The 27,325-nt window shown below is 37.3% G+C and overlaps 1 protein-coding gene across 1 annotated transcript; it reads right to left on the bottom strand.

Moving 5' to 3' along the window:
- LOC132626934 (phosphatidylinositol-3-phosphatase SAC1) lies at positions 1–26,215 on the bottom strand. Its single transcript, XM_060341973.1, has 16 exons — positions 25,906–26,215; positions 25,276–25,480; positions 24,756–24,921; positions 18,046–18,268; positions 16,138–16,214; positions 10,079–10,266; positions 9,868–9,965; positions 9,540–9,673; positions 9,319–9,453; positions 7,478–7,862; positions 7,109–7,230; positions 6,822–6,926; positions 5,859–6,056; positions 3,240–3,419; positions 1,055–1,166; positions 1–469 (listed from the first exon to the last, which is right to left on the bottom strand). Exons 1-16 carry the CDS (start codon positions 25,981–25,983, stop codon positions 221–223), a joined length of 2,655 nt encoding a protein of 884 aa, XP_060197956.1. The 5' UTR covers positions 25,984–26,215; the 3' UTR covers positions 1–220.
- Between the last annotated feature and the right edge of the window lie 1,110 nt (positions 26,216–27,325).

Raw genomic sequence — 27,325 nt, 5'->3', positions numbered from 1 at the left:
TGAAGAACCTACATGAATAAATTGATTATCACATTTCTTCATGCAAAATACAACTGTTCAGGAGCAGCATGCTTTTCAGCAGTAAAACCTGCTGCTCACAACCAATCTCTCTTTTATCTGTTAAAATTAAAATGTTCAAAAACAGTTGCTCAAATATTACGACAAAATATATGAACATGGGGAAATGCATACATGGCAACATATCTGTGTATTTTTTTTTTCATACGTTGGGCAGCTTGTCTTCACCAACCAGCCATCTCGTTAGTTGGCTTGGATCAGCAGCCAATGCCTTACATGACTTTGGGAAAATCCCAAGATCTGCACCAATTTGGTCATACGCCTTGAAAGCAGATTCCATCTCTGCTTCAATAGCTGCATCGTCCATTGCATCAACTGAGCCTTTCAGGAGAAGTTCGGTGTAATACTTTTCATTCTCACAATCATGTTCGAAAGGTTCCATTGCAGGGCCCTGCTTGTTCAATATAATATCATTCTGAGTAAGGAAAATCCAAAGACACCCACTTTTCCATAACATAAAACCAGGTACTCCCTCCGTTTCAATTTGTTCGTCTTACTTTCCTTTTTAATCCGTTTAAGAAGAATGTCTCTTACCTTTTTGGCAACTATTTAATTCCAGCTTTTTACATGGCATGTTTAATAAGACCGATTCAAAAGTCTTCTTTACTTTCTTAAACTCCATGGCAAGTCAAAACCAGACAACCAAACAAATTGAAACAGAGGGAGTACTTAACAAAGACATTTATAAAGGAGGAAAACTGCTCATTGCAAGCCGAAAGACAATTTTTGAAATGGATCTTGGTCTAAAAGTTCCCTCAAAGCCATAAGTCACTTATTATTGAAATTTGCAATAACTAAACTTTCAGCCCCATGCTTACGTGAGTCCTGAATATAATTGAAAGTGCTCCATCATTATAAGGATCAATCTAGTTTATTTTCAGAAAATTTGAAACACTTGAGCGACTTAACCAGCTCCACAGATCACAATATAGCAAAGCATAATTACAGAGAGTATAAAAGTTGAACGTATCTGTACCTGGATAAGTTCTGCATAATGTCGGTAGATTTCACTGCTTTCATCTTGATCACCGAGCAATGAACCACCATACCAGCCATTAGCTTCATTTGCTGCCGTCATTGTAAGGTATCTAGAAGAGGATTAAAGCAGTAAGCAAGAATAAACTGAAATGGAAGAGTGCACAGGGAAAGCATTTTGTACATACAGTCCCTTGAAAGGAACCAACAATAACAACATACCCAGTGAAATCAGGTTCTTTATGAGGGACAAATGAAGGAAAAATGAGGAATACCACCAGCTCCCTTTCCTTTCCTCATTTTAGAATATTATATATATTGGTGGGGATACAACCATGTCCAAGGAAACTAATTGTTTTAAGCATAATTAGACATTAACCCCAAAAAAAAAAGTTCAGCATTAACTAATCCTTAGATTGCAGTACAGGGAAAATCTACAGTGTAACCTATGGGTTCACATGAACCCATAAGCTTTTGCCCAAGCCCTGTATTACGAAATCCACTAAATATCTGTAAATATTTGATGGTGAACCCACTAAGTATTGGGAAAAGGTGATTAGACAGGACATGACGCTGTTCCAGCTTACCGAGGACATGGCCTCAGATAGGAGGTTATGGAGGACACAGATTAGAGTAGAAGGTTAGTAGGTCGTTGAGCGGTGTCCCGCTTAGCCTTTTCATACTAGGAGTACCGTTACTCTTGTAGTTTCTTGTCCTTCGATTTTTGCTACTATCCATGGTTGCTTGTAGGTCGTTTATCGCTTAATGTGGTAGTTACTGCTTTCTTTCAGACTGCTTTATTCATAGTTGTATAGTATTGTGCCATGGTTTATTCGCACCCATTAATTCTTTTCCATATTGCTTTGCACTATTTGTCCTTGTGCCGATGGTCTATCGTAAACCGCCTCTCTGCCTCTTAAGGTAGAGAGGTAAGATTTACGTACGCTCTACCCTCCCCAGACCCCACTTTGTGGGATTTCACTGGGTATGTTGTTGTATTCGACGGTGAACACAATTATTATTGTATTTTAACTAGAGGTCGCTGAACAAGCCCATAAACTTCAAATCCTCCATCCACCTATGCTACGGAGAGATTTAACAACTACAATGAAGTGATGAAAAAAAAAAAAAAAAAAAAAAAGAGCAAAAGAAGTTTTTCTTAAACTAAAGCTCCTCGGATAAGGTGAAGACCACTCTGAGGGAAGTTATAGAGCGGGCCAATTAAGGCTCACTACTGAACCCCCTAACCATTCAATTTGTCAAATATTATTTCTTCTTTAAATAAGGTAACCTTTGAAGGTGACCCCTCTTGTATACAGTATACTAGAGGTAGGGCACTAGCGCTGACTTATATAATGAAAAATCAAACAGCAATTCAGTTCAGTTTCTCTACAACATACTAAAACAAATAGGTAAACCAGTGTTATCAAAAGCGAAAAGCGCAAAAAAGCTCTAAGGTCAGCTGGGGCTTTAAGCGCGAAGCGCAAATAAAGCATGGGCTTTAATGCAAAAAAGCGCAATGGTGCAAAAATACAAATATATATATGTTTAGTCCAAGATTAATAATAATAAGCATGAATAACAAATATATGGACAAAGAAATTGTAAAATTATTACGATAAAGTGAAATATCAATCAATTAGTGTCATCTCCTCCAGAGAGGCTCATTGGCAAGGAAACGTATGTCTTAGATCCTTGATGACGACACTGAAACGCACATAAAGCGAGGCGAAGCGCTCAACATGTTTTGAGCCTCGCTTCAGGGCTTAAGCGCGCTTAAAGCGCGCCTTTGATAACACTGAGGTAAACCACCTAATGAATGCTGTTATATTTCCAGATAAGCTAGTTAAACATCTGCTTAAACACAAACAATAAAGTTTATATTACCCAAGTGACCATATATTAGAGTCATCACCAAGCTATTGCACCATCATCATTTCAAAGGCGGTCTAATCAATTATTGTGAAATGGTATAACTATAATTTGCTATGGCATTACACATACAGCTGGTGATGAACCGTACAGTTGATCATATTTCATTCTGTTATGAACAGTAAATACGTTTTAAAAAGAAAGCCTCTAGACTTCTGCACCTTTATCAACACGTGCTTTTGCAACAAGAAAAGGAGAAAAACAAAACAGAATGGACGGGCAAGCTACAAGAAAAGTTTATGAGGGTAAAATACCTTTCAAAGATATCTTCTTGATTCAAATCAGGAACACCAGAAATCCAGCTAAGATCACCAAGACCATCCACTTCGTTCTCACCGTTTGAAGCCCCATTCGAAACTGCATGTGATGCAGAATTACTATCATCATACTTCCTTTGTCCAAAAAGCCAATTCGGGCTCTTAAGCTGTATTTCACTGCAAAAAGAATCAAAATTATCAGCTAAAGAAAACTTTCAGGTCACATATTGCAAAATTTACACTACAGAGAAAAGAATCAATATACTGAACGCAAAAATAAAAATAAACTAGTTTTATCAAAATACACGAAAACAATCTTAAAAATCTCAAACAAAAAGTGGCAAGAGTGAGTTCGAGAACTCAAAGCTTTCATATTGAATTATTCAGATGAAGAGGAGCTGTTTAGGAGCCTATAAACTTGATATACTCTTTGAATAGTGCTTCTCTGTTTTATTTAGTTATAAGTACTGACAAATAAGTACTGACACCCGCCCTATCTCACGCTCTATGCCTAATCATTTTCTCTTGGTCTAAGTATAAAATAAATGTTTATCAGAACTTTACTTAGGTTTTCAAACAGAATAGACATGCATTTCTCACTTATATGTCATAATTCATAATCAGTAAAGACAAAACTAACAATATATCACATAAAATAGCAGTCAATAAAATTTAAAAGGCAGTAAGTTTGAAATTGTTCTTCTCAAATCTCCTTCTCAACAGCTAGCATTGTCATCATGTTAGTAGAGAAAGGATAGTAAACAAAGGGAAGAAGTAGAAAACTAAAAGGATAAGAAATAGGATATCACTTATTTGAACATATATCGAGAGAGAAAGGCATTATTCATTTTATCATACAGTAAGCTCATTGAGTATTTTTTCCTCACTCGACCATTTGTGCTACTCCCTTCATTCGGACAAATTATAAGAAAGGGAGACCTTTAGAACCTTGTGGATTATGGCCTTAAACTAAAGATGTGTATAATGTACCAAAATTTCCGTTGAACTTGTTATCTTAAACATGCCATGTGTGATGTTGGAATTAGAGTTACTAAATATAGAAAGTAACGTTCTTTCATAAGTTGAACATCTAAGACAAAATTACCATTTATTTTTTTTATATTTTGTATGAGAACTGTAACAGTTTTTATTTTAACTCTAATATCAATAAGATGTTGTCAATTTCTGATCTTTGAAAAAATTAAAGTACTTTGTCTTTTAAAATTGTAGTATCAATTCATGCACTAATGATAGTTATCAACAACAACATTCCCCAGACCCCACTTGTGGGATTACACTGGGTATGTTGTTGTTGTTGCTGATACTAATCATTAGTGCATGAATTGATTCTACAATTTATTTCTCTTGTTATACCATTATTCAAAACTAACCATTTGACTAAAAGAACAAAACAAAAAGGGAATACAGAATAAAAATAAAATATACCCTCTAGGCTCTATGCAGGCACTTCCTGACCTTTTTCTTTTTCCATTTGTCTCGTTCCATTCTATGCAGACACTTTCTTTTTCCATTTCTCATATAATCTCCTTTCTCAGGGCTCAAACAAAATATAAAAGTGTCTTCTATAACCATTTGAATAAGCATTAAGTCCTCCACAGTTTTTAACAGGATTTTGTTTATTAGCTTCAATGGTTTAAGAGATTTTTTTTTTTTTAAATAAGGACAGTTTAAGAGAATATTTAACAACCATTACGGCCCAAAACAATTAGTAGGTGTTGTCGTAGCTAGGGATCTCTTAGACTATTGAAACGAACAACATTACAAACTTTAGAATCTAATGCTTATTCAAACTAATGCTTCAAATCCCCGTAAGAGTATGTACTGACATTTCAACAAAAATGTTCTAAGTAAAATATAAGCATTAAAATAATATTTTTAGCAGAAGTATTAAATTAAATGGAAGTAACCAACTAATGGAAAGGTATCAGTTCAAGGGGTTAGTGAGACAAAATAAGAATTGATGTGTGTTAATTGATAACCTCGTAAAGTTTGATGGTTCCTAAGTAGATTAAGGAATTAAGAGAATTGTTCAATTCAGCCTAAATGCAAAACTATATAACTACCTAATTTCAAAAATAAAAATATTTAACTACCTTGTAAGTTCGTCTCGTTACTGACTATACAAAATTATTTACTAACATTACAGCTAAAATTTGAAGGAAGAAAAGAGAGAGAGAGAGAGAGAGAGAGAGAAGAAAAACAAACTGAGGCAGCCAAAGCAAGACGGAGAAAAAGAAAAAAGGTAAACCTCATTTCTTTGTTCTTACCATGTCAGCCCATCCCTTCATCTCAACTCAAAGAAATGAGATAAAACAAAATTAAGAATCAACCCTGAAGGCATCTCAACATTTAAGACTCAGAAATTTTTCAATATAATGAGCATGAAGGAGAAAACAAAGTCAAATGTTGTTGCCAGTTCTCATTTCCAGACATTTTTGACAGATGTCATGTTAGTTATAACTCAAGATTTTAATGTCCAAAGACAGAAGCCGTGATTATAATTCTCTACGCACGTACATGAAAACTACAGAAAACTAAAACATTGAAAATGGAACGTCAAACCAAAATATACACTAAACTATAGTTCACACTTACGCAGCATCAGGTGCCACTCCAGAATTCCCTGATTTTTGATCAGTTTCACTACAGAGCCGTACATTCTTAATATTGCAGCATGTTCTTTCAAGCAACTTGTCAAACGATGTCAACTTCATGCGCAAGAAATCCTCCTTGATTGCTGGAACAGGGGCTAGTTTGGATCCTTGTCCAACAGCACTGCTACCAAATGACAAACTGTGCCATGAATTAAGAGCATCTATTAGTAAGTAGACAAGCATGTGTAAGAAGAGAATTTTCTTCTTGATTCTTTCCTTATTTACAAATACACAGTTGACAAAACCAGGGCCTGAGCCACTTCAGGAAAAATCTGTTTATTCAAGAATCCCATTCATGTTATTGCAAACGAATTTGTAGCTTGACAGGAAAGAGTCCACATGTGCATCAAAAGAATCCTTACCCTTTTTACTTCCGTAGAGGTTACTAATTTGAGTGCAGCATCTCAGTAGTCACAACTCATCATGCTCTTAGCGCGACAAAAGAAAGACATACTTTTTGTTCTACTGCTCCATCCCAAGTTAAGTATATCATAGTTTGATGGGCAAGAGCATTAAGTTGAAAATTCAAGTTTTATTTTATTTTAATACCAGTTTATCTCATGAAGAAAGTCGTCTCTTGATAAAGTTTGAATTTTCTTTATTGGAAATGGTACCTTTTCAATGGTAGGATATTGAATAACATTTAATACTTAATAGTCAAGTTAAAAAAATTCCTTTATCAAATGGAGGAAATTTTCAGACACCCAACATAAAATAGAAAGGACAAACTGGAAAAGAGGAATATACCTGACAGAGAAAATTCAAATTACCTAAAAAAATTGGTTTTGATTTGATCTCTACCCAAAAGTAGCCAATCTAAACGGTCTTAGGACAACAACTTAAATAGACAGAATCTACCATAGATATTTTACGAGCACTAAAATTTGCAATAAAGTAACCATACTCTGGGATGAGATCGTCTCCTATGCCAGACACATGAAGATAATAGTCAGAATCCAGCTCCCAAAGTGCAGGTTTCCCTTCCTGAGGTTGGAAATATCCCAAGAATCTGGAAATGAATTAAAAATAAAGTGACAAAATTGTTCAGCATCAAAATTTTCCACCAAAAATGCAACAGAAACCCATATATCGAGAATTCCACTTCAGATTGGGAAATTCTTAGCCACCTAGATGCATGCATCATAACAAGGAAATTTACATGGCAGGTAAAAGTTTAGGGGATGAATTTACAAGTTAATTGCATCTTGCTTTTCACCATCTGTATATGCATTGCTGTAATATCGTTTGATAGACTTGAGGAATTCCCTCGACTGAGTTGTAGCTTTCCACTTGCCCTGCCTCTCTGGAAACACCTAGTTTAACCAAAATAAGTATTCAACAATATGAACAATTTCCAGGAATCAACAACATACCCAGTGTAATACCACAAGTGGGGTCTGGGGAGGGTGGTGTATACGCAGCCTTACCCCTACCTTGTGAAGGTAGAGAGGCTGTTTCCAATAGACCCTCGGCTCAAGCAATTTCTAGGAATCAACATTTATTCAAAAAACATTAAGAGAAATTGGTTTATTAGTCGGACAGTAAAATCAGTGACCATACAGTGTTGTGAGCAGCAGAGCCACCATATTGTTGAGCAAGAGCATCTCCCATACCCTGGTACATATCCATGAGAGCAGCAGCAATGCTACTGTCAGCATCCAGTTTAGGTCTATCAGTCAAGCCCATAGCATGGAGTTGGTGACCTAAAGCTTCAAGACCATAAGCATACTGGGCGACATTTGTTCGGTCCAAGCAATCAATGCAGTTGGTCCGGAGCACTCCACTTTGAAAACTCGGTGCTGCCTTCTCATCACTATCTTTGCCAATTTGTTGACTATTATCAGCCTCTCTTTCTTGTTTGATTAGCAAGTTCAGGATTTCATTGTTGCTTCCAATCCTTGAGAGCTCTCCTGAATTTGCCCTCAAATCTCTAAGAGAAGAATCCCTGCACGAAACACCATGAATCAGTTATATCTAGTCATAAATCAATTGTGCCTCAATGCAGTTAAATGTCCGTGATCCAGAAGAAATTCACAAGGATAACTCTCCTTAGCAACTCATTCACTCCAAAAAAGAAATAGTACCTGATAGGAGATCTGAATGTAAATTCACTAAAGGCATTGTCAACCTCAAAAGAAGATATACAAGATTGGGAGTCGTCTCCGAGACATTAAGTGATGTTTACATTAGGGGGAGTAAAACACACGATGTAATCTTTTTCCCTTCACCAAGATTCTGTCGCATTGGGTTTTCCTTGGTAAGGTTTTTACTGAGGCAGTTAGAAATGTGTATTACAAACAAGATATGTGTACTCTTTCTCTTTTATTAGGATTTCTTGTATTTTTAGCAAATTTTAACAAGACACATCCTCTATTAATAGATATCCACACGGGGAGGGAGGCGGGGGGGGGGGGGGGGGGGGGGGGGTTGTTATAAAGCAAATTGCATGCGGCTGTCATATCACCAAGATGGGAATCTTGTCAACACCAATTGTACAAACCAACAATTTCTATTGGTTAGAGTGGTGGCAAGGTTTTCTATGAATAGAATCCTTTGCCTCCCTAATTGGAGAAAGTGTACTATCTACTTCTCATTTCCTCTCCTCTCATCATTTTATTTTATTGCACTGCCTTTATTTTAGAACACTATCATACAAATAAAATCCTCGTATACTTTATTTAAAAACTTAACTATAAGTTGACTTGATCAACAATCATTTCTGAAATTGACATCTCTTATTTTTCTCTAGCTCCTCCTATTTTTGCCCATTCTACCCCCCCCCCCCCCCCCCCTTCTCCTCTTCTGGTGCTACATCTTATCTTATTCAGACCTTAAGACTTCCTTCAGCTATATTGTTTAAATGATAAGTTGATGATTTACAATAGGTACCTAACTTCTGCAAATAAACAGTTATCACTAGACAATATTTGAATGGAAGAAAGAAGGAACAGACATTTTACTCTTCGATACAGACTGGTTCACATATAGAGAGGTAATCCAATTTCAATATTAAATTCCTTTCCCGTCAATTTGTACTCTTCTCTTTTCTATTTGCAGCACTCTGAGAAGCAACAGTAGTGAAACAGACATATGAGAAAAGAAAGAGAGAGAGAGAAGAAAGAAGAGTGGGGAAAAGAGTACACAAGCTTCAGAACATCCTTATCGTCAACTTCATGGAAGGGCGGAAAACACTTATAGAGGCGAGAAACAGAGACCTAAGAACAAAATGAGTAGCATAGCATAGAGTAAGAATTGAGTTTAAATGATGTATAACTAACTAGCATCGCCTTTGCATTTGTAAGTTCAGTACCAACAAATTTAGACTCAGAGTAACTCATTATATGCCTAGCAATTATGATAATCAATTGTTCAAACACACGTCAATAGATGCATAAAAATACCTCGCAGTGCTTGTACGGCTGAGTTGTGTTGCCCGCCTCTTAACAACCACTGGCTTTCCACTGTAGTAAAACCCAGTTAAATAAAGTGCTTCACTCGCCACGCCACCCAGAACTGCTAATACATTTGCAGACTTGCTTAACACGGGAAAAAAGGAAGAAATTAGCAAAAGAAGACTTAAAAGATTAACTTATTAGGATAATCAGGGGAAAATAATCTACACCTTTTTGCAAACTTGTGAAAATCCCAATGTATGAATTTTAGGTGATTTTCTTCAGAAAGTATCTGATTGAGGTACCCAACTGCATTGGCAAACTCACGCCTCAGCATCATTTCTCGTGGCCTTTTCTCAACTGTCTGCAGTCATTGAATTCATAAATGACAGAATTAAAGAAAATTTTGAAAGGCAAATATTGGATGCTGGAATTAAAAGACTACAACCATCGAAACAAATAGTGCCCAAGAGTTGGACAAACCAAAGTTAGTCTGATCAACTTAAAAGCAAACACAATGTAAATTTTCTGGAGGCCACCAGATTCTTTTGCACAAACCTTGATCAGATTAAGTATGATTATTGGGTTTCCATATCTCCTTGCAAGATCTTCAAAATGCATTCTCGTTGCTTCATAAGTAGGATCATATCTTTGTACTTGTGTCGGAAAGGAGACAAGCAAGCTCATTCCAGTCAGAATGGAAGTACACATGACTCCACCTTTGAAATTTTCTAGTAACAATCAGGTAGAAGAATTTAGTTGCTCTTACAGATTATATCTGGTTTTGGGCTGAATCTTGAGGCTTCTTGTGACCAGAAAAGAGGAATTGAGCCCCTCATTTGAACAACAGAGCTCATTTTTCCTTTGCATGAGCCAGCTTCTTCGTCTAGTACAATTTGTTCAGTTTCAACATCATTTGCCACTCTTCCATGATCATTAACTCCCCTTTTCAAGTAACTGCAGATATTCACTGGTAAGGCTTTTGCGATGAGATACTTTAGATACTCAAGAAAGATCACAGAAGTGCCAATTCGCACATTAACAGGCAAATTCAGTTATTCAGCTTTCCTACTTGAGAACAATAGAAGTGTGACCGTTATCTAGTAAGACTAAGCTTTTTCAAAGAAATATAAATAAAAAATGGGCTAGCTTTCCATACTCCCATAACACTCTTAGGACGGACCCTAGAAAGAATTTAAGCTACACGGTGCCTGATAAGACTACTAAAAACTTGTCCTTTACTTTTGAACAACCAGCCAACTACAAACCTCTTAGCATATGTAGCCAATCTCTGATCAGCCAAAAATCATGAATATGAATAGACCCAACAAAGAAGTCAAAAAAGTTTCTTTGCTTTATTTCTATTTATATATTTTTTATTTTTTATTATTATTATTATTGTTTTTTTCTTTTTCTTTTTGGATGGATGCATAGGAGCTCTGTAATAAAATGTCACCAAGCAAGTGAAAATGAGACAACCTCCAATTTACCAAAAGCATGAACCATCTAGAAAGAACAAAGATACAACAGTGTTCAAGGTTTGATAAGAAAACAGACTTCATAACATCTGCAATCCCCTCTGCACAGACTTCTTTAACTGTAAAAGGAGTTGTCTTAGATATCACAAAATTTCAGTTTGGAACTACAAAAAATCCTTGAAATATCCACTCTCTTTCCTTCAAGGTCTCCCTGGGGTCGGCATAATGAATTCGAAAGTATGACCAATCAGCCTAACTTTATATCAAGAGTTTATGCAAGCATGTATTAGAGAATGTGTACCCATTGAAAGCCAAAGTAGAGAAAAACATGCGCCAAAAATAGCAGTAACTTGGCAGTCCAGTAGATAAGGATTGACAGACTGACATTTAGCCACAGAAATACATTTTTCAGCAAACTTTCTACCCCTCTTCTGGAGATTGTCTCGAGTCAAAATGGCCTCAACCCCACTTTTATATATATATATATATATATATATATACACACACAATAGTTACCAGTTTCAAAAAAAAAAAAAGGCCTCAAGTCCTGCAGTGACGACAAAGAATTCAACTCCAAGAAGAGCCTTATGGTTCCAGATAGGTTTCCAAGTAAAAGATGACAAAAGGAGGACCTCTCGTATTTCTTCTACCCATTCCATAAAACATCATCTTGTTTTCCATGCAAGCAGAGTCTAATGATACATGAAATGAAAAACTAAATTAGATGAATTATAATGCCAAGAATGGGAACTCAGGCTACAGAAAAAGGATAACTAAAGGGGAGAACAGCATATGACTACCACCACATTCACTTCACTTTCTTTTTTTTTTTTTCTTTTTTTTTCTTTTTTTAATAAGGTAAAAGTTTTATTAATAAAAAGTACCAAGAAGGTACACAAAAGTACAGAAACACCTATCCCTACAATAAGATCAAGTTACAGAGTTTCCAAGTGAATCCCAAAATCCATATACTGATCCATATTGGCTAGCAGATTCCTCTCACACCAGAAAAACAGATTTTGAAGACACATGTTCTTGACTCTAGAAATATGGTGCTTCTGGTTCTCAAAGCAAGCACTATTTCTCTCATTCCAAAAGGTCCAGAAAATACACAAACGGATAGTCCTCCAAAACTGTTTTTGGATTGTAATGTTCTGCCTGTTCCAACTTCCAGTAGACTTCTAACATCTGCAGGCATTACCCAGACTACACGACACAGATTTAGGAAGAGCTCCCAGCATTGCTTAGCCACCTTGCAATGAATAAAAAGGTGACTAACTGATTCCAGATTTTCTTCACAAAGATAGCATCTAGTTATTCTCCATCCTTTTTTCTTCTTGAGGTGTAAATATTAAAACAGCTAGCAAATGGTGTTCCATCGTGAAACCACACCCACGATTGTAATACAGAATTTAGTACATCTTTCTGTTCCGCAATCAAAGACCTTAACATATCCATGATCTACAGTTCCATCATCTCTAGGATATCCTATCTCTTTTTAACTTCAAATCACGGATTTAGACGAAATATATACCTCATCTCTGTTTTTTTTAATTCTTTGGGGACTTTATAGTATTCGATGGTAAGCGGATTTCCAGACAACAATAAAAGCATGTATATGAGTGATACTAGCTAGCCTAGCAGAAAAGCGATGCCAAAATTTGGTCAAATCCAAGTGGACGATACATAGCAAGAACCCACAGTTCAATTTAGAACTTCCCAAATATTTCAACAATCCAAGCAAGGACATATGCTAACGTGGGTTGTTGTTCTCCCCCTTTTGGTCCTTCCCTGAACTTAGCAAACATAACGAAAAATAAAGAGATGCAGCATAATGAAATTGAAGATTTGCTTCATGAAAATAGAACATATATTTTAGATTGAGGCTTAAAATATGGTAGTATTTGTGCGAACACATATGAAAACCAAGTCGGGCATACAATGGCAAGGTAGCAAGTTCTTAGGGAGACACAAGCTAAGAACAAAGGGAAAAGATGAATGATGCTCAAATACAATTTAAATAGAAAAATATACTAGGATCTTCTCTTGCATGTATATATATTATACGCGCAATGTCATACGTCCATGCACAGCTACAGACGACGTCAAGCGCTCAAATGGTTCATTGATGCAGATCCTCATATGAGTCTTTTCACAGAATGCTACTTTGAACGTGGCACAATCTATACAAGAGCAGAATGCACGGAAGTGCTATTACACACTTGTTCTTCTTTTTAATTTTCAAATTACCATTTTTGAGAAATCAAAAAAAGGGGAGAAGGAAGTGAGGAAATGCGCGAAGACTAATGTCTTACTCTTGAATCCTTTTATACGCATGTCTTAGAGCGTACATCGCTATATTCATCGAGGTGGGACATCAACTCTATATTAAATAGCGTATAATTAGCGATACTTTACTCTATTTGTACTTAATAATCTATCACTCCCCGCAAACTACTGCATACAAGTTGTATACACCAAGCTTGCTACATATGTAACTAGTTCAGAGATCAGAGAGGGACTTTTTTTTTTTTGATTAGCGCTGGGTGTCCGAGTCTCTTTGAGCCCCGACTAATCCCGGGGGTGCACAGGCCCTCGGCAAGGAGTTTCCCGAAAGTGCACCACGGGTAATTCAGGGTTTCCCCAGTCCGATGGCCCTCAGAAATTGTTTGCACCCAGCGGGTTTCGAACTTGAGACCTTGAAAGGGAGCACCCCAAGGCTCAAGTCAATCAAAGCGGGTTTCGAACTCGCAAGTTGATCACTGGACTTCACAAACTTCGCCTCTTTTCTCTGACAGAGTGACTATCAGTTTGTGTGTGGCCCTATCATGAAATAGTATGTTTGATGCAATATGAAGTGCAAATTGGTTTTAGGCACAGATTCCACTAATCTCTCCTTCATTCCTTTGATTAAAGGTTTGATCCACGTAAGTTTACAAGTTGCACTGCCATGACTTGTTATTCTGCTTTTCACTATATCTGAAACTATGTTTCAGATCTTGCTTTTCCTTAACATCAAATTACCTCCAACTAGAATACTATTTTTGGAAGTAGCACATCAATCAAATGATGATCCTGCCAACTTAGCATCTATGTACCCAACAAACAGTTCATATCCTATGCAGTAATACTTTTCCTAGAACAGATTTTACATAATGAAATACGTGGCTCACTTGCATCTCAATGACTATTAGACTGAGTCTAGAAAGTCACTTACAACACTCATCAAAAAGCCAATACCAAATCAAGTAATTCTGAGATAGTTCAACTTTCAAACCAACCTACAAACCTCACTCTGAGGCCCCTCCTGACCTGAAAGAAGATTAACATTCGAATTCATAACAGTGTCATCGGACCTGCAATGGTCATCTTTATATTCTAGAGCATGTTAAGAGCACCCTTCCGCGGTAAAATAACAATGTATGATGTGGACTAGGCAACTTTAATCCCCAAAAAGTACAGAATCTACCAAGTTCTTGGTTTGGAAGTATGGAACTAGATGACTCAATTTAGCCAACCCCTTGTGAGCACTATCCATGCTAATTATATCATCAACCTACATCACCAAGTAAATACATTGATCCATAGTGGAGTGCCAATAGAATATTGTGTTCAGTTACAGGGTTACACCATTAATTATACGGAACTGTGAACCAGGTCTGAGGGTGCTTGGATTGGCTTTTTAAAAGTACCTTATAAGCTAAAAGCTAAAAGCCATAAGTTGGGAATACCCAACTTTTGGCTTTTGGCTTTTGGCTTTTGGCTTTTGGCTTTTGGCTTTTGGCTTATTTTTGTATTTTTTTGGCCTAAAAGCAGGTGCTTATAAGCACTTTTTATCTTTCCCAAACACCACAAAAAGTAGAAAAGAGCTTAAAAGCCAATAAGCACTTAAAATAAGCCGATCCAAACACCCTCTCTGGGATCTTTCCCCATAGCTTTCTTTCTTTATTCTTTATCGCCTGATCTTTCTTTTGTTTGCTGAATCTATCTTTGATTATGCTGATTCCTCTCAATGACATTTTCCATGTTGCACTAAGTTACTTACGGATGCATGCAGCCGAACAAGTAGGGCCAATGGTTCAGCGTTTAGGAAGAACGATTTTTTCCTTGATCTTATGTGTTATATCATGTATTAATTATATTTTTCAATTCTTGAATAATTGCGATAAACTCTCACAAGGAATTGATGATTGACCATTCCATAATCTCAAATAACACAGGAAACCCAACAACGCTTCACAGAAGCTCCCCTCTAGATATCAATTAAACACAGAATGATCCAAGCAAATATAGGTTATAAGATCTAATATACGCATCATTATACACTCATACACATGAAAAGAGAAACTGAAAAGAGAAGCTGATACCAAAACTAAAGCATGGACGATATATTAATTTAAATTTTGAGCCACAAGAAAAATAAACATGCAATTTAACAGTATCCACCTTGCTGAAAGTGGAACTCCTATAACTTGACATCAAAAACCTCTTATCACAACCAATGCATAGAACAAATATCGTGAGCATGTTACTTATTAAATCAAGAAGGAAGAGTAATTAGCTCAGGTCTTAACACATCCTACAATTTGATGCATCACGATTTAAGCCACTCTGACATAACATTCTAACCTCTGTTTTCTAGAGTCTAGACACGTGAAAACTTGTTAGCCATAAGCACATATAGTTATGCTCTTATAAACATTAAACCAGCATAAATTACCTTAATATACCCACCGCCCCACTTTATGTGACACAATTCGGAGTACGAGGGTTAAACTATTCGGACATAGAATCTTCGAGTTTTTTTGAAATAAAAAGTTACATATTTAGAGACTACATAACATGTACTATAAGTTACAATAGTTAACTATTCAAAATATGTAAAAGGCAAATGAAAAAATCATGGTATAACATTGAATTAGACACTAAAAAGTTATTAAAAGAAAAAATTAAAACTTAGTAAGAATTGGGTTCTAATTAATTTGGTCTCACTTTTTTATATAAAAATCGCGGTCCAAGAAAAACTCCTTTGACTCTCCAAACCGTAATTGTGTCACACAAAGTGGGACAAAAAAAGTAATAAGGTATGAGTAACTTGCAGTAGGAAAACCCACTAGGAACAGAAGATAAACAGAAAAGTAAACAACAAATTGACCTCGTTCACTTAACTTCTCCAAGACAAGTTATTGTCTTCTGTGTCAGTTTTATTCTACCAATGTGGAGAAAAGATAAGTTTACTTTTTACGAATTCTTAGTTTGTACAGTTAGTCAATTTTAGCAAGCTGGCAAACAAAAGAAAAGCTTCTGCATATTACAAGAGAAAATAAAAAATAAGAAGGGCAGTGCCTACCGTGTTCCCGCAAAATGCCGAGAACGTCTAGAAATCAGAGAAACACTAAAGTCTTTTCCAAATATTGATAGCCTAGTCTGCAAGCAAAGATTAGATATTAGGTAACCGAGCAATTCATCAACTGGTCTGCAGTACTCTTGTCAAAGGGATATATTACAACACATATAAAAATAGAAAATTGAAGAAGAAGATACCAAGCTATAAGCGTGAAAAGCGCAGCTAGAGAGTCTCATTTTCAAAGACAGCTCAAGTCAACTGGTCAAAACCTCATTTCAACAACTTCATGATTTGGACTTAATATTCCAGAAGTATTTCTTCAGAAGAGTTTTTATAAGGGAATGGATTTGTCTCATGGCTATGTCCTTGTCACAATGACCACTTAAAAATGGATTAAACACAAAAATTATACGTACCAAACTCATCTACTTGTTTGTACATGAAGAATCAGACTGTTGGCATGAAGACAATTTAAGTACATATACTACTTGAGATTTCAACTGTGAAAGAACAAGAAAAAAAAAAGTTATCCTATGGGCTAAGTTGCGCGGACTCTTCACTTTTGTTGCCGCACCGGTGTTGGATTCTCCAAAAATGCACTACTTTTGGAGTGTCTGACACGCACCCGTCAGTATTTTTGAAGAGTACGAGCAACATAGCCTATGGGTATGAATTTTCCATACTAATTCCTTTGTATTTTTTTTCTGATAAACAAAGAATGCACGGTACAGTATTTGTAATAGTTTTTTTTTTTTTTTTGGTTGGGTTGGGGGGCGGGGGGCGGAGAGGGGAGGAGGGCGCGCATGCTTCCTTTGGTAGACCTAATCTGCCAAAACCTACCAAAAATTGAATCATCTCCTTATCCTAGGGTTTGTCATAATAATTGGCTTTTCTTATATGATAGTAATTGCAGGGGAAACTACACAAGCTGGCCATGCCATTGTATTTTTATTTTTTTTATAACCGCAATGTCCCACCTCGACTAATTCCACGAGGTACCTGCTATCGCCCACCAGCACAGGTATTGGTTAACTCAGGTACCAAGTAACTCTTTTTTTGAAAATGGTAAGAGGTATCAAGTAACTTTGTCCACCAAAGCTTCGAAAGAAAAATAGTCAGTAAATATACCATAATCTTTGATTCTCATTTCCATCTCAATGTAATCTGAGGCAGCTTTTATCCATGTATATTGTACGAGAAATGCAAAAGATAAAATGTGCTGATTTGTCCTTCAAAAAGGACCAACTTATGTGCTCTGCACAATGGCGGATCCAGAATTTTTAAATGGTGGGTGCTCAACTATTTTTAATCTGAAAATTGCTATTGAGACTGGGTGCTCAGTTAATGTATTTATATGGATTACTAGCTCTCTTATGTAACTAATAGTGTTTGGCTCTAAAAGCAATGGGTGCCCAAGCTCCCATAGACCATAGAGTAGATCAGCCACTGGCTCTGCAAACAAGAAACTGCAGCAAGATCGCATAGGGAAATCATAAGGGAAAAAAACACAGATGCAGCAAGAAGCAGGAGGCGTAGAGAGTACTTTAAGCTTGAATAATGAATCGAAGTGCTTGTAACCAGAGGTATCAATGACTATTTTAAGCTTGAGAAATTTATCCAATATGCTTGTAACTAGAGGTATTAGCAGACAAAACAACAACCAATGTAATGGAAAAGTAAGTCTTGATTTTTACCCCTAGAGCTTTGGTCTAGTGGTGAGAGGGCAACACCTGATGTGCGGGTTAGGTACACATGACGGGTTCGAACCCTGCCTCATACAAAAGCATAGTATTTAAGTGGAGAAGGGAAGAGAGGTGGGTCCGTTGCCAACCCAATCTGGAACCGTGCACCACTGGCCCTTGGGCATTTCTCGGTTATCAAAAAAAATGCAATGGAAAAGTAATCAAACACCTGCTTAAAGTGCCCATGAACTAAAGCAATTGTCCACATTGTGTTCTTGCATCTTGATCGAATTGTATGTGTTAGATAACTGTTCCAGACAAAAATATTGTCATACGGCATTCCATCCTCACCCGTAGACAAGACATTCCTTTGCAAGCTTCGCATTATAGGATAGGTGTAACTGTAGAAAAAATCTTTTGTCAAGTCAACACTGGACAAAAGCTTCTTGTACCTGCAATTGTAGAAAGTTTTAGTCAGCCAAGAAACAATGTATGGGCCAAAAATTTGTTCAGTAAATCAAACATAAGGCATAAAATTTGAGCAAATAAACATAAACAATTTCAATTTGAGTGAAAATAAATCCACACGAAGCTATTATGATTTCTTCATAATTTCCGTATGAGACGCAAAAGTAGTAATCTTAAAAACACTAAACTAGGAATAGATACCGAATAGAAATATGAACATTTTAAAAGGAAAGAGGAGAAAACTGGCCAATGAATTACTTTCTCCATACAAATTTATATGATACTCTTTCTATCTTGGACATTCCAAAAATTTAACACTATTTAAGCAATAATATTATTCTATACAATTTATGTTATTTTTATTTTTGAGAAAGCAAAAGAGTATTTACAACTTTTTAATATTCAAATTCGTTTAACTAGTAAAATTCTTGTTCAAACTAACTTCCAAATTCACTATTTTAATATTTTCTTTACATTACCACTAATATAATTGTTATTGATGCGTTTGTGGGGAAACAATATTCCAGACGAAAGAATTAATAGGACAGATAATGATTAATGTTTTCTGAATTATTTTGTTAGTCAAATAAAACTTCCCTGCGTGGATCAGGAGTCTTGTTATTTCAATTTTATAGGACTTTTGCTATTATAATTTGTTAGGACTCTTGCTATTGTCACCCTCTATGTAAGAGTGTTGTCGTTATTAATAAAATAGATTGGATTTTATCAAGTTACAGAGAGTTGGAACTTTCTCAAACAAGTTCCCAAGTCTGCAATTCCCTAAATGAATTGAAAACATCAGCAATCATAGGCAAGTCAAGGAACAAGAACAAGGGCTTAGACCTGCGTGTTGGGCCCGACTTTCCAGTTAGTCGTCTAGCGACTCGATCCAGAATTAGGGATCTTAACAATTTGGTATCAGAACTTGTAACTATGTACGAAAATACCGTAGAAGCAAAGCTGCGAAGTCTTTTACAGGAAGCCCAAATTCAAACCGAAGCAAAAGTAGCAGCTTCATAGGCAAGGATGGACGCCAAGTTCCAGCAACTATCGCAACAGAATGAAGCCTTAATCCGCACCACGGCGCATGCAAAGGGAGTTGAAGTTGGAGACAACAGTGCTACTTCTGTCCAGCGAACCAATAATGCAAGTGAACATCTAGATGTGCGTCTCGGAGGAAGAAACAACAGTAAAATTGGTACTGATGACAACATCGGAGAAAGAGGTGTAGGTCCCAGATACACTAAATTAGACTTTCCTAGTTATGATTGAAGTGAAGATCCTCTTATTTGGCTTCACCGTTGTGAGAAGTTCTTCGCTAACCAGCATACAACCAACCAAGAAAAAGTAGGTTTAGCCGCTTTTCACATGGTAGGGGAGGCGCAATTATGGGTTTATCAACTAGAAGAGGAGGAACCCAATTTAACTTGGGGTGTCTTCAAAGAATATTGTACTCTCCGTTCTGGTCCACCAATGAAAAGTAATCCATTAGGGGAATTGATCAACTTGAAACAAACTAGTTCTGTTGAAAATTATCAAAGGAACTTCCAAAAAATGTTGGCTCGTGCATCATCTGTACGTATAGAACAGCAAGTGGATATGTTTACAGCATGTTTAGTTGATTTGACTCGTCTCGATGTTGAATTGCACAATCCATCTAACTTAGTACAAGCAATAAGTCTCACAAGAGCATTTGACAAGAAGATACAAATTTCTTCTAGCACACAAAGGGGTTATGGTTCAACCTCAAACATTAGTGTAAAAGCGACCGCTACAGCAGCGACTCCGAGTGCTACGGTAACTGCTTCTAATCCTTTTGTTAAAAAGTTGACTCGCGCTGAGATGGCTGCTCGACATGCAAAGGGGTTGTGCTACAACTGTGATGATCTTTATGTTACAGGCCATCAGTGCAAAAAGTTATTTTGGCTAGAAATAGAGGATGGGGAATCTGAGGACGTAACAACGGATAGCGAAGAGCCTACCATCTCACTCCATGCTATCACAGGCAAACAACATGCAAATACTATGCAGTTGCAAGTTCTAATTGATAAAAAGTTGTTGCTTAGCTTAGCGGATTCGGGCAGTACACACAACTTTATTAGCTCAACGGCGGCCCAGCATTTAGACTTGCCTATCCAACACTGAGGAAATCTCCATGCATCAGTGGCAAATGGCGAGAAGATTTCCAGTTTAGGCATTTGCACAGCAGTACAATTGCGTGTAACTAACCATTCCTTCAGTGTTGATTTATATGTGATTCCTATGGATGCTTTTGATATTGTCCTGGGTATCAAATGGCTACAAACACTAGGCCCTATTCTGTGGGATTTTGCCTTATTGACCGTGAGATTTCAAGGAAAGGGCAAGCAGATCATTTTACATGGACAACAACAGCTATTTCAGCCACACCTACATCTTTCGCTGGATTCCAAGCAAGGTGAGCTCGAGAAGGTATTAGCCGATTTCAATGACCTTTTCCAAGAACCTGTAGGTCTACCTCCTATGCGTTCCTGCGACCATCACATATGTTTAGTACCAGGAACTAATCCAGTGGTGGTTCGGCCCTATCGCTACCCTCACTTTCGGAATGATGAGATTGAGAAACAATGTGAGCAAATGCTTCAGCAAGGCATTATTCGACCAAGTCGTTCTCCATTCTCGTCAGCTATATTGCTAGTCCGGAAACATGATGGAACATGGCGCTTTTGCGTGGATTATAGGGAGCTAAATGCTAAAACTGTAAAAGACAAATTCCCTATTCCAGTAGCGGAGGAGTTACTGAAGAATTGCACGGGACAAACTTTTCCACCAAGCTTGATCTGCGCTCTGGTTATCATCAAGTCCGCATGGGTTCTATAGATGTTGAGAAGACGGCTTTCAGAACACATCATGGTCATTTCGAGTTCCTTGTCATGCCATTCGGATTGACGAATGCTCCTTCTACTTTTCAAGCATTGATGAATGAGGTATTCCGGAAGTATCTACGTCAGTTTGTGCTTGTATTTTTTGATGACATACTTGTGTATAGCAGGACTTGGAAGGATCATTTGTCACACATATGAATCATCTTTGAGTTTCTGCAAGCTCGTCGCCTTTATTTTAAAAAATCCAAATGTTCCTTTGGCGAAAAACGAGTAGCTTATCTGGGCCACATAGTCTCAAACATAGGTGTGTCACCTGATGCTAGCAAAATCGAGGCCATGGTGGATTGGCCTCAACCACAATCAACAACAGCATTGTGTGGTTTCTTAGGATTCACAGGATATTACCGTAGATTTATCCAGAATTACGGTTTGATTGCTGCCCCCTTAACAAGTATGCTTCAGCGGCATTCTTTTAAGTGGAACAACGATGCCCTTGCTTCTTTTGAAGCATTAGTTTCTACCTCGGTGTTACAGTTGCCAAACTTTAACGAAGAATTTGTTGTTGAGTGTGATGCTTCGGGTGTTGGAATAGGAGCAATCCTTCAACAGCAAGGTCATCCAATTGCTTTTTTTCAGTCGTAAGCTAGCTAACCGGAACTTGAAACTTGCAGTTTAAGAACGGGAATTGATAGGCTTGACAAAGGCAGTTCAACATTAGAGGCCTCATCTATGGGGTCGAGCCTTTCTAATTCAGACGGATCACTACAGCCTTAAATACTTGCTAGATCAACGTCTTACCACTTCTCAACAACATTGGCTTAGCAAGTTGATGGGATTTGATTTTCAGGTGGAGTACAAGGCTGGGCGATTGAATACTGTTGCAGATGCATTATCGCGGCGAGAAGAAGCTGAAGATATGTTATTTGCTATTTCTCGGTCGGAAGTTTTGACATTTGAGGAGTTTCTGGATGAAGTCAAGCAGCCATCATTCTTTAGGAACTTCAAGCTAAAATTGAAAAGGGAGAGATGGATGCGGATTGGGTGTTTCGAGATGGGTTGTTGTTTTTGAAAGACAGGGTCTATCTCTTGCCAAACTCACCATTGGTAACTTCTGTCTTGTCCGGGATTCATGATAGCAGACATGAAGGTATGCAGAAGACCATGCAACGTTTTCGCAAGGATTTCTATTGACCAGCTATGAAGACAACTATCAAGGATTACGTTGCTGCTTGTTCAGTTTGCCAACATAATAAGGCTGTTAATTTGAGTCCAGCAGGACTGTTACAGCCTTTACAGCTGCCTAATCAAATCTGGTCGGATATCTCAATGGATTTATTGATGGCCTGTCAAAATCAGGAGGTAAAACAGTGTTATTGGTGGTTGTGGACAGATTCTCTAAATACGCACATTTTATTTCTCTTGCTCATCCATATAACGCATCATCTATAGCAAGGCTTTTCTTTGAAAATATTGTTCGTTTGCATGGTATACCAGAATCAATTGTCAGTAATCTTCACTGGTACGTTCTGGAAAGAATTTTTTCATTTATGTGGGACTAAATTAAACTTCTCATCTGCTTATCATCCACAATCGGACGGTGAAACTGAGGTTGTGAATCGCACGATCGAGATGTATTTGCGATGCTTGGTGGGTGATCGTCCTATGAAATGGGTAGATTGGATTCCCTGGGCTGAATTTTGCTACAACACTTCTTACCATTCAGCACTTCACGCATCTCCATTTCAAGTTGTTTATGGACTCGAGCCTCCCCGGTTGCAATCCTACAAGGCTGGTTCATCTCGAGTTGATGTGGTAGACCGAGCATTAATAGACCGAGATGTTGCCTTACAAGATATTCGAGCTAAGCTCCAACAGGCGCAACACGAGATGAAAACTGTTTATGATAAGGGACATCGCGATGTGGAATTTTATCTAGGATCTTATGTCTGGTTATGTCAACATCCCTATCGTCAAAAAACTCTGGCTAGTCATGTCTATCACAAGCTTGCACCAAAATATTATGGTCCTTTTGCGGTCTTGCAGCGCATTGGCTTTGTTGCTTATCAACTTGATCTACCTGCAGGTTGCAAACTTCATGATGTGTTTCATGTGTCACTTCTTAAGCCATTCAAGTGGTGAGGCACCTACAACTCCACCTACTCTTCCACCGGTTCAGGAAGGACGTGTTGTTCCCACCCCATGCTCTGTGCTCCGATCGCGTCTGAATCGTGGTAATTGGGAAATTCTGGTTCAGTGGTGCGGCCTATCTGTTGGGGACTCTACTTGGGAGACAGTGCGTCATTTCAAATCTGCTTTTTCCAGACTTCAAGCTTGAGGACAATCTTTTTCCTCCGGGAATGGAGTATTGTTATTGATGCGTTTGTGGGGAAACAATATTCCAGACGAGAGAATTAATAAGACAGACAATGATTAATGTTTTCTGAATTATTTTGTTAGTCAAATAAAACTTCCCTATGTGGATTAGGTTTCTTGTTATTTCAGTTTTATAGGACTTTTGATATTCTAATTTGTTAGGATCCTTGCTATTGTAACCCTCTATATAAGAGAGTTGACGTTATTAATAAAATAGATTGGATTTTATCAAGTTACAGAGAGTTGGAACTTTTTCAAACAAGTTCCCAGGTCTGCAATTCCCTGAATGAATTGCAAAATTCAGCAATCATAGGCAAGTCAACGAACAAGAACAAGGGATTAGACCTGCGTGTTGGGCCTGATTTTCCAGTTAGTCGTCCAGTGACTCAATCCAGAATTTGGGACCTTAACAATAATACATAAGCCAAACTAACATCTTAAACTCGGTGTTGATCAAGCACCTTGATGTGGGATACAACAGAGGCATACTTTGTTGTGTTAAGGATTTATCTCTAAGAGGAACATAGCAATGTAAATTTTCTTGACCTAGGAGACTTGGTGCTTATTCTTGAACTTATTTGTAGTACAGTAAGTTATGCTCAATAAGTCAAGGATAGTTTTGAAAGCTGACAAGGGCAAAAGATCGACAACGCAAGGTAAACTTTTTGGAGAACTGATCCTGCATGCATAATATGGAACTAGTGGAAGTAACGCAATCATAGATTCTTTTAGGGTACACTTGAGGCTATGCTACGCCAGATGCTCTGGGGGTAAATTTGAGGCTGAGCACAGTACAAAGTACGTGTGTTTATATTTTTTGACATTTTTGTGTAGGATGAACAATGTAAAGATATGGATACACATTAATGAGCATGGTCCTTTTTGCACATCTTTGCACCTTCTTGGCGCCATATGGTGAATAAAGTTATCACAGTTGAAAGCCCAACAGATACGTTGTGGCTGGATTGAAATGGCTGGTTAATCAAAACATCGAAGAAAGGAACAGCACCTTAACGCAACCCTTCCGAGTATACTTAAAAAAGTTTCAACATTTGCTAGTAAGCAATAAAAAGAAAGGAAATTGCATCACTAACTCAAAAGACATATAAACAATATGAAAGGAAATTCCATCACTAACTCAAAAGTCATATAAACAGTATGAAAGGAAATTGCATCACTAACTCAAAAGACATATAAACAGTATGCAGCAAAAGCTTATCAACAAACCACTTACCTTAACTCAGTTTTCGAATGAGCAACATCAGTTTGGGCTGAGACATGAGGTATTGTAATGATTTGGCTCTCGTCTATACAATATATCGCATGACCACATACACATCCAATTTGGCGCCTTTTTGTCACCAATACAAGATAATATGACTCCAAGAATTTAATGCAACCTAATCAAATCCATCAAATACAAAAAGTTTAGTCCAATATTTCTAGGCATGATACAATGATAAGACACTTAAACTTGATCTCAACTGGCGACTAAGCACTCCAACTCTGAGAATGGACATGTAGACACCTCAACTCGTCTCCACTGTGCCAGCTGAATACTCCAACTTACAACAATGATCATCTAGAAACCTCCAAAATTGATGTGTCACATCAGCGTACGGTGGGGACAAGTTGAGGTGTCTAGATGTACATTCTTCGAGTGTTAGTTGCCAGTTGAGGCCAAGTTAAAGGTGTGTATTTATGCATTACGCCATAATTCTAACATGCAAAGACAGTTCCAAAGAAAGACCAACCAGCAATGCCATAAACTTTAGCGACAAAATTCAAACCCCCAGTAGCTCTATTTCCTTCAGCAATCCTTTGAAGTAAGTTTTTCACTTCCTGTGGTGGATACACAACTGGGTCTTCACTTATGTTAAGATCAGAAGCCTCCATTCTATCAATCTTTAACACTCTGAAATATTGCTTATTCCTATCACTCCCTATTAAATAAAACCTCTGCAAGAACGAATGCAATCAATCAATCAATCAGAAAACAATATCAATTGACTTTTTCTATTAAAAAAAAAAGGGGGGAGGGGGGTTTGATTTCTCAGATAGTCACTCAACTAATAATTATTATCTCAGAAATTCACCTTTCTTCGTGATTCTAATTTCCTTCGACAACGAAAGTGGCTTTCTGAGATAATAGTTATTAATTGAGTGACCATTTGAGAAATCCACTCAAAAAAGAACCATGAATTGGGGTTTCTTCAAAGGAGGGTTTTTTTAAAAAAAAATTAAAAAAATAAAGACAGATTAAATAAAACCTCTGTAAAAACACCAAAAATGCAATCAATCAAAAAAGAGGGTTTTCCAGAAAGGAAAAAAAGACGGATTTTTTTCAACAAAAATAAAAGAATAAAGAGAAAATGGTAACATACAGCACGTGTTTCGTAGAGGCGAAATTTTTCCAGGGAATAGGAAGGAGTGTTGGATTCATTTGACTTCATATTCTCCATCAACAAGAATCAATTGAAACAGGGTTCGATTTGTTCAAAGTGTGGAGTTAGAGTTCAAAATTTATTAAAGGTTTTGGATGATCATCATCTTATGGGATTGATGGAGTGATTATAATTCCGCCCATTTCATGTTTCCTTGGTTGTCATATGATCTTCTTTCCTCTTTTCTTGTCTACTACTCTTTTCCCTTTTTACTACTCCTAGTATAATTTACTACCACTATAATTTTCCCCTTTAAGGAAAAGGGAAAGACAAACGGAAAAGGGCCGAATACATTGGCTATAGGTGACTTTTTAATTGTGAAATTAGTATAGGTGACTCATGAGATCACTTAAAAGTAAAATTTAATTAAATTTAGAATTAAAAAAAATTGGAATTCAAAATATATTTTCTCAAATTTTTTAATTTTTTACAAAATATAAAAAGACCTCAACTTAATTCAAAAAACTCACCAACCCCTTTCTTCTCCTCCCACCCCTGCCCTGCCCCACACCCCTCCAAAAAAATTTAAAAAATTTGAATTTTTTATTTCCTTTTTCACCAGCCACCCCCTCCTCCTCTCACCCCCACCCCCGCAACCAAAAAAGATTGTTTTTTGAATTTTTTTTAATTTTTTTTTCACCAGCCGCCTCCTTCACCTCCTCCCACTCCTCTCCAACCCCACAACCCCTCAATTTTTTTTAAAAGTTTTGAATTTTTTATTTGTTTTTTCATCAGCTAACCCCTCCTCCTCGCACCCCTCCCCTCACTCCACACCAAAAAAAATTTAAAATTTTTTAATTTATTTTATTTTCTTTTTCACTAACCCCCCCCCCCCCCCTCTCACCCCCAATTTTTTTTTTAAGTTCTGAATTTTTTATTTGCTTTTTCACCAGCCATCCCCTCCTCTCACCCCTCCCCCCACCCCCCACCAAAAAATTATTTTATTTTCTTTTTCACCAGCCGCCCCCTTTTCCTCCTCTCACCCCCACCCCCAATTTTTAAAAAAAAAAAAAGTTTTGATTTTCTTTATTTGTTTTTTCATCCCCCTCCTCCTCCTCCCAACCCTCCCCTTCCCCCAGCCCCAAAAAAAAAAAAAAAAATTTTACCAGGCCTCACTCCTCCTCCTCCCACCCCTTCCCCGCTAATTGTTTTTTAAAATTTTTATTTTCTTTATTTGTTTTTTCACCCCCCCCCATCCTCCTCCCCCCCCCCCCCCCCGCCGGCCAAAAAATATATTTTTTTAAGTTTTGAAAAGTTTTTCTTTTTGTTTTTTTTGCACCCCTCCCCCCCCCCCCCCCCCCCCCCCACACACACACACAAAATGATTCTTTTTGAAAAGAAGTTTTGAATTATTTTTTTT

The sequence above is a fragment of the Lycium barbarum genome, chromosome 2 (genome assembly GCF_019175385.1).
Source record: "Lycium barbarum isolate Lr01 chromosome 2, ASM1917538v2, whole genome shotgun sequence".
NCBI lineage: Eukaryota > Viridiplantae > Streptophyta > Magnoliopsida > Solanales > Solanaceae > Lycium > Lycium barbarum.
This window is presented reverse-complemented; position numbering and strand designations above follow the sequence as displayed.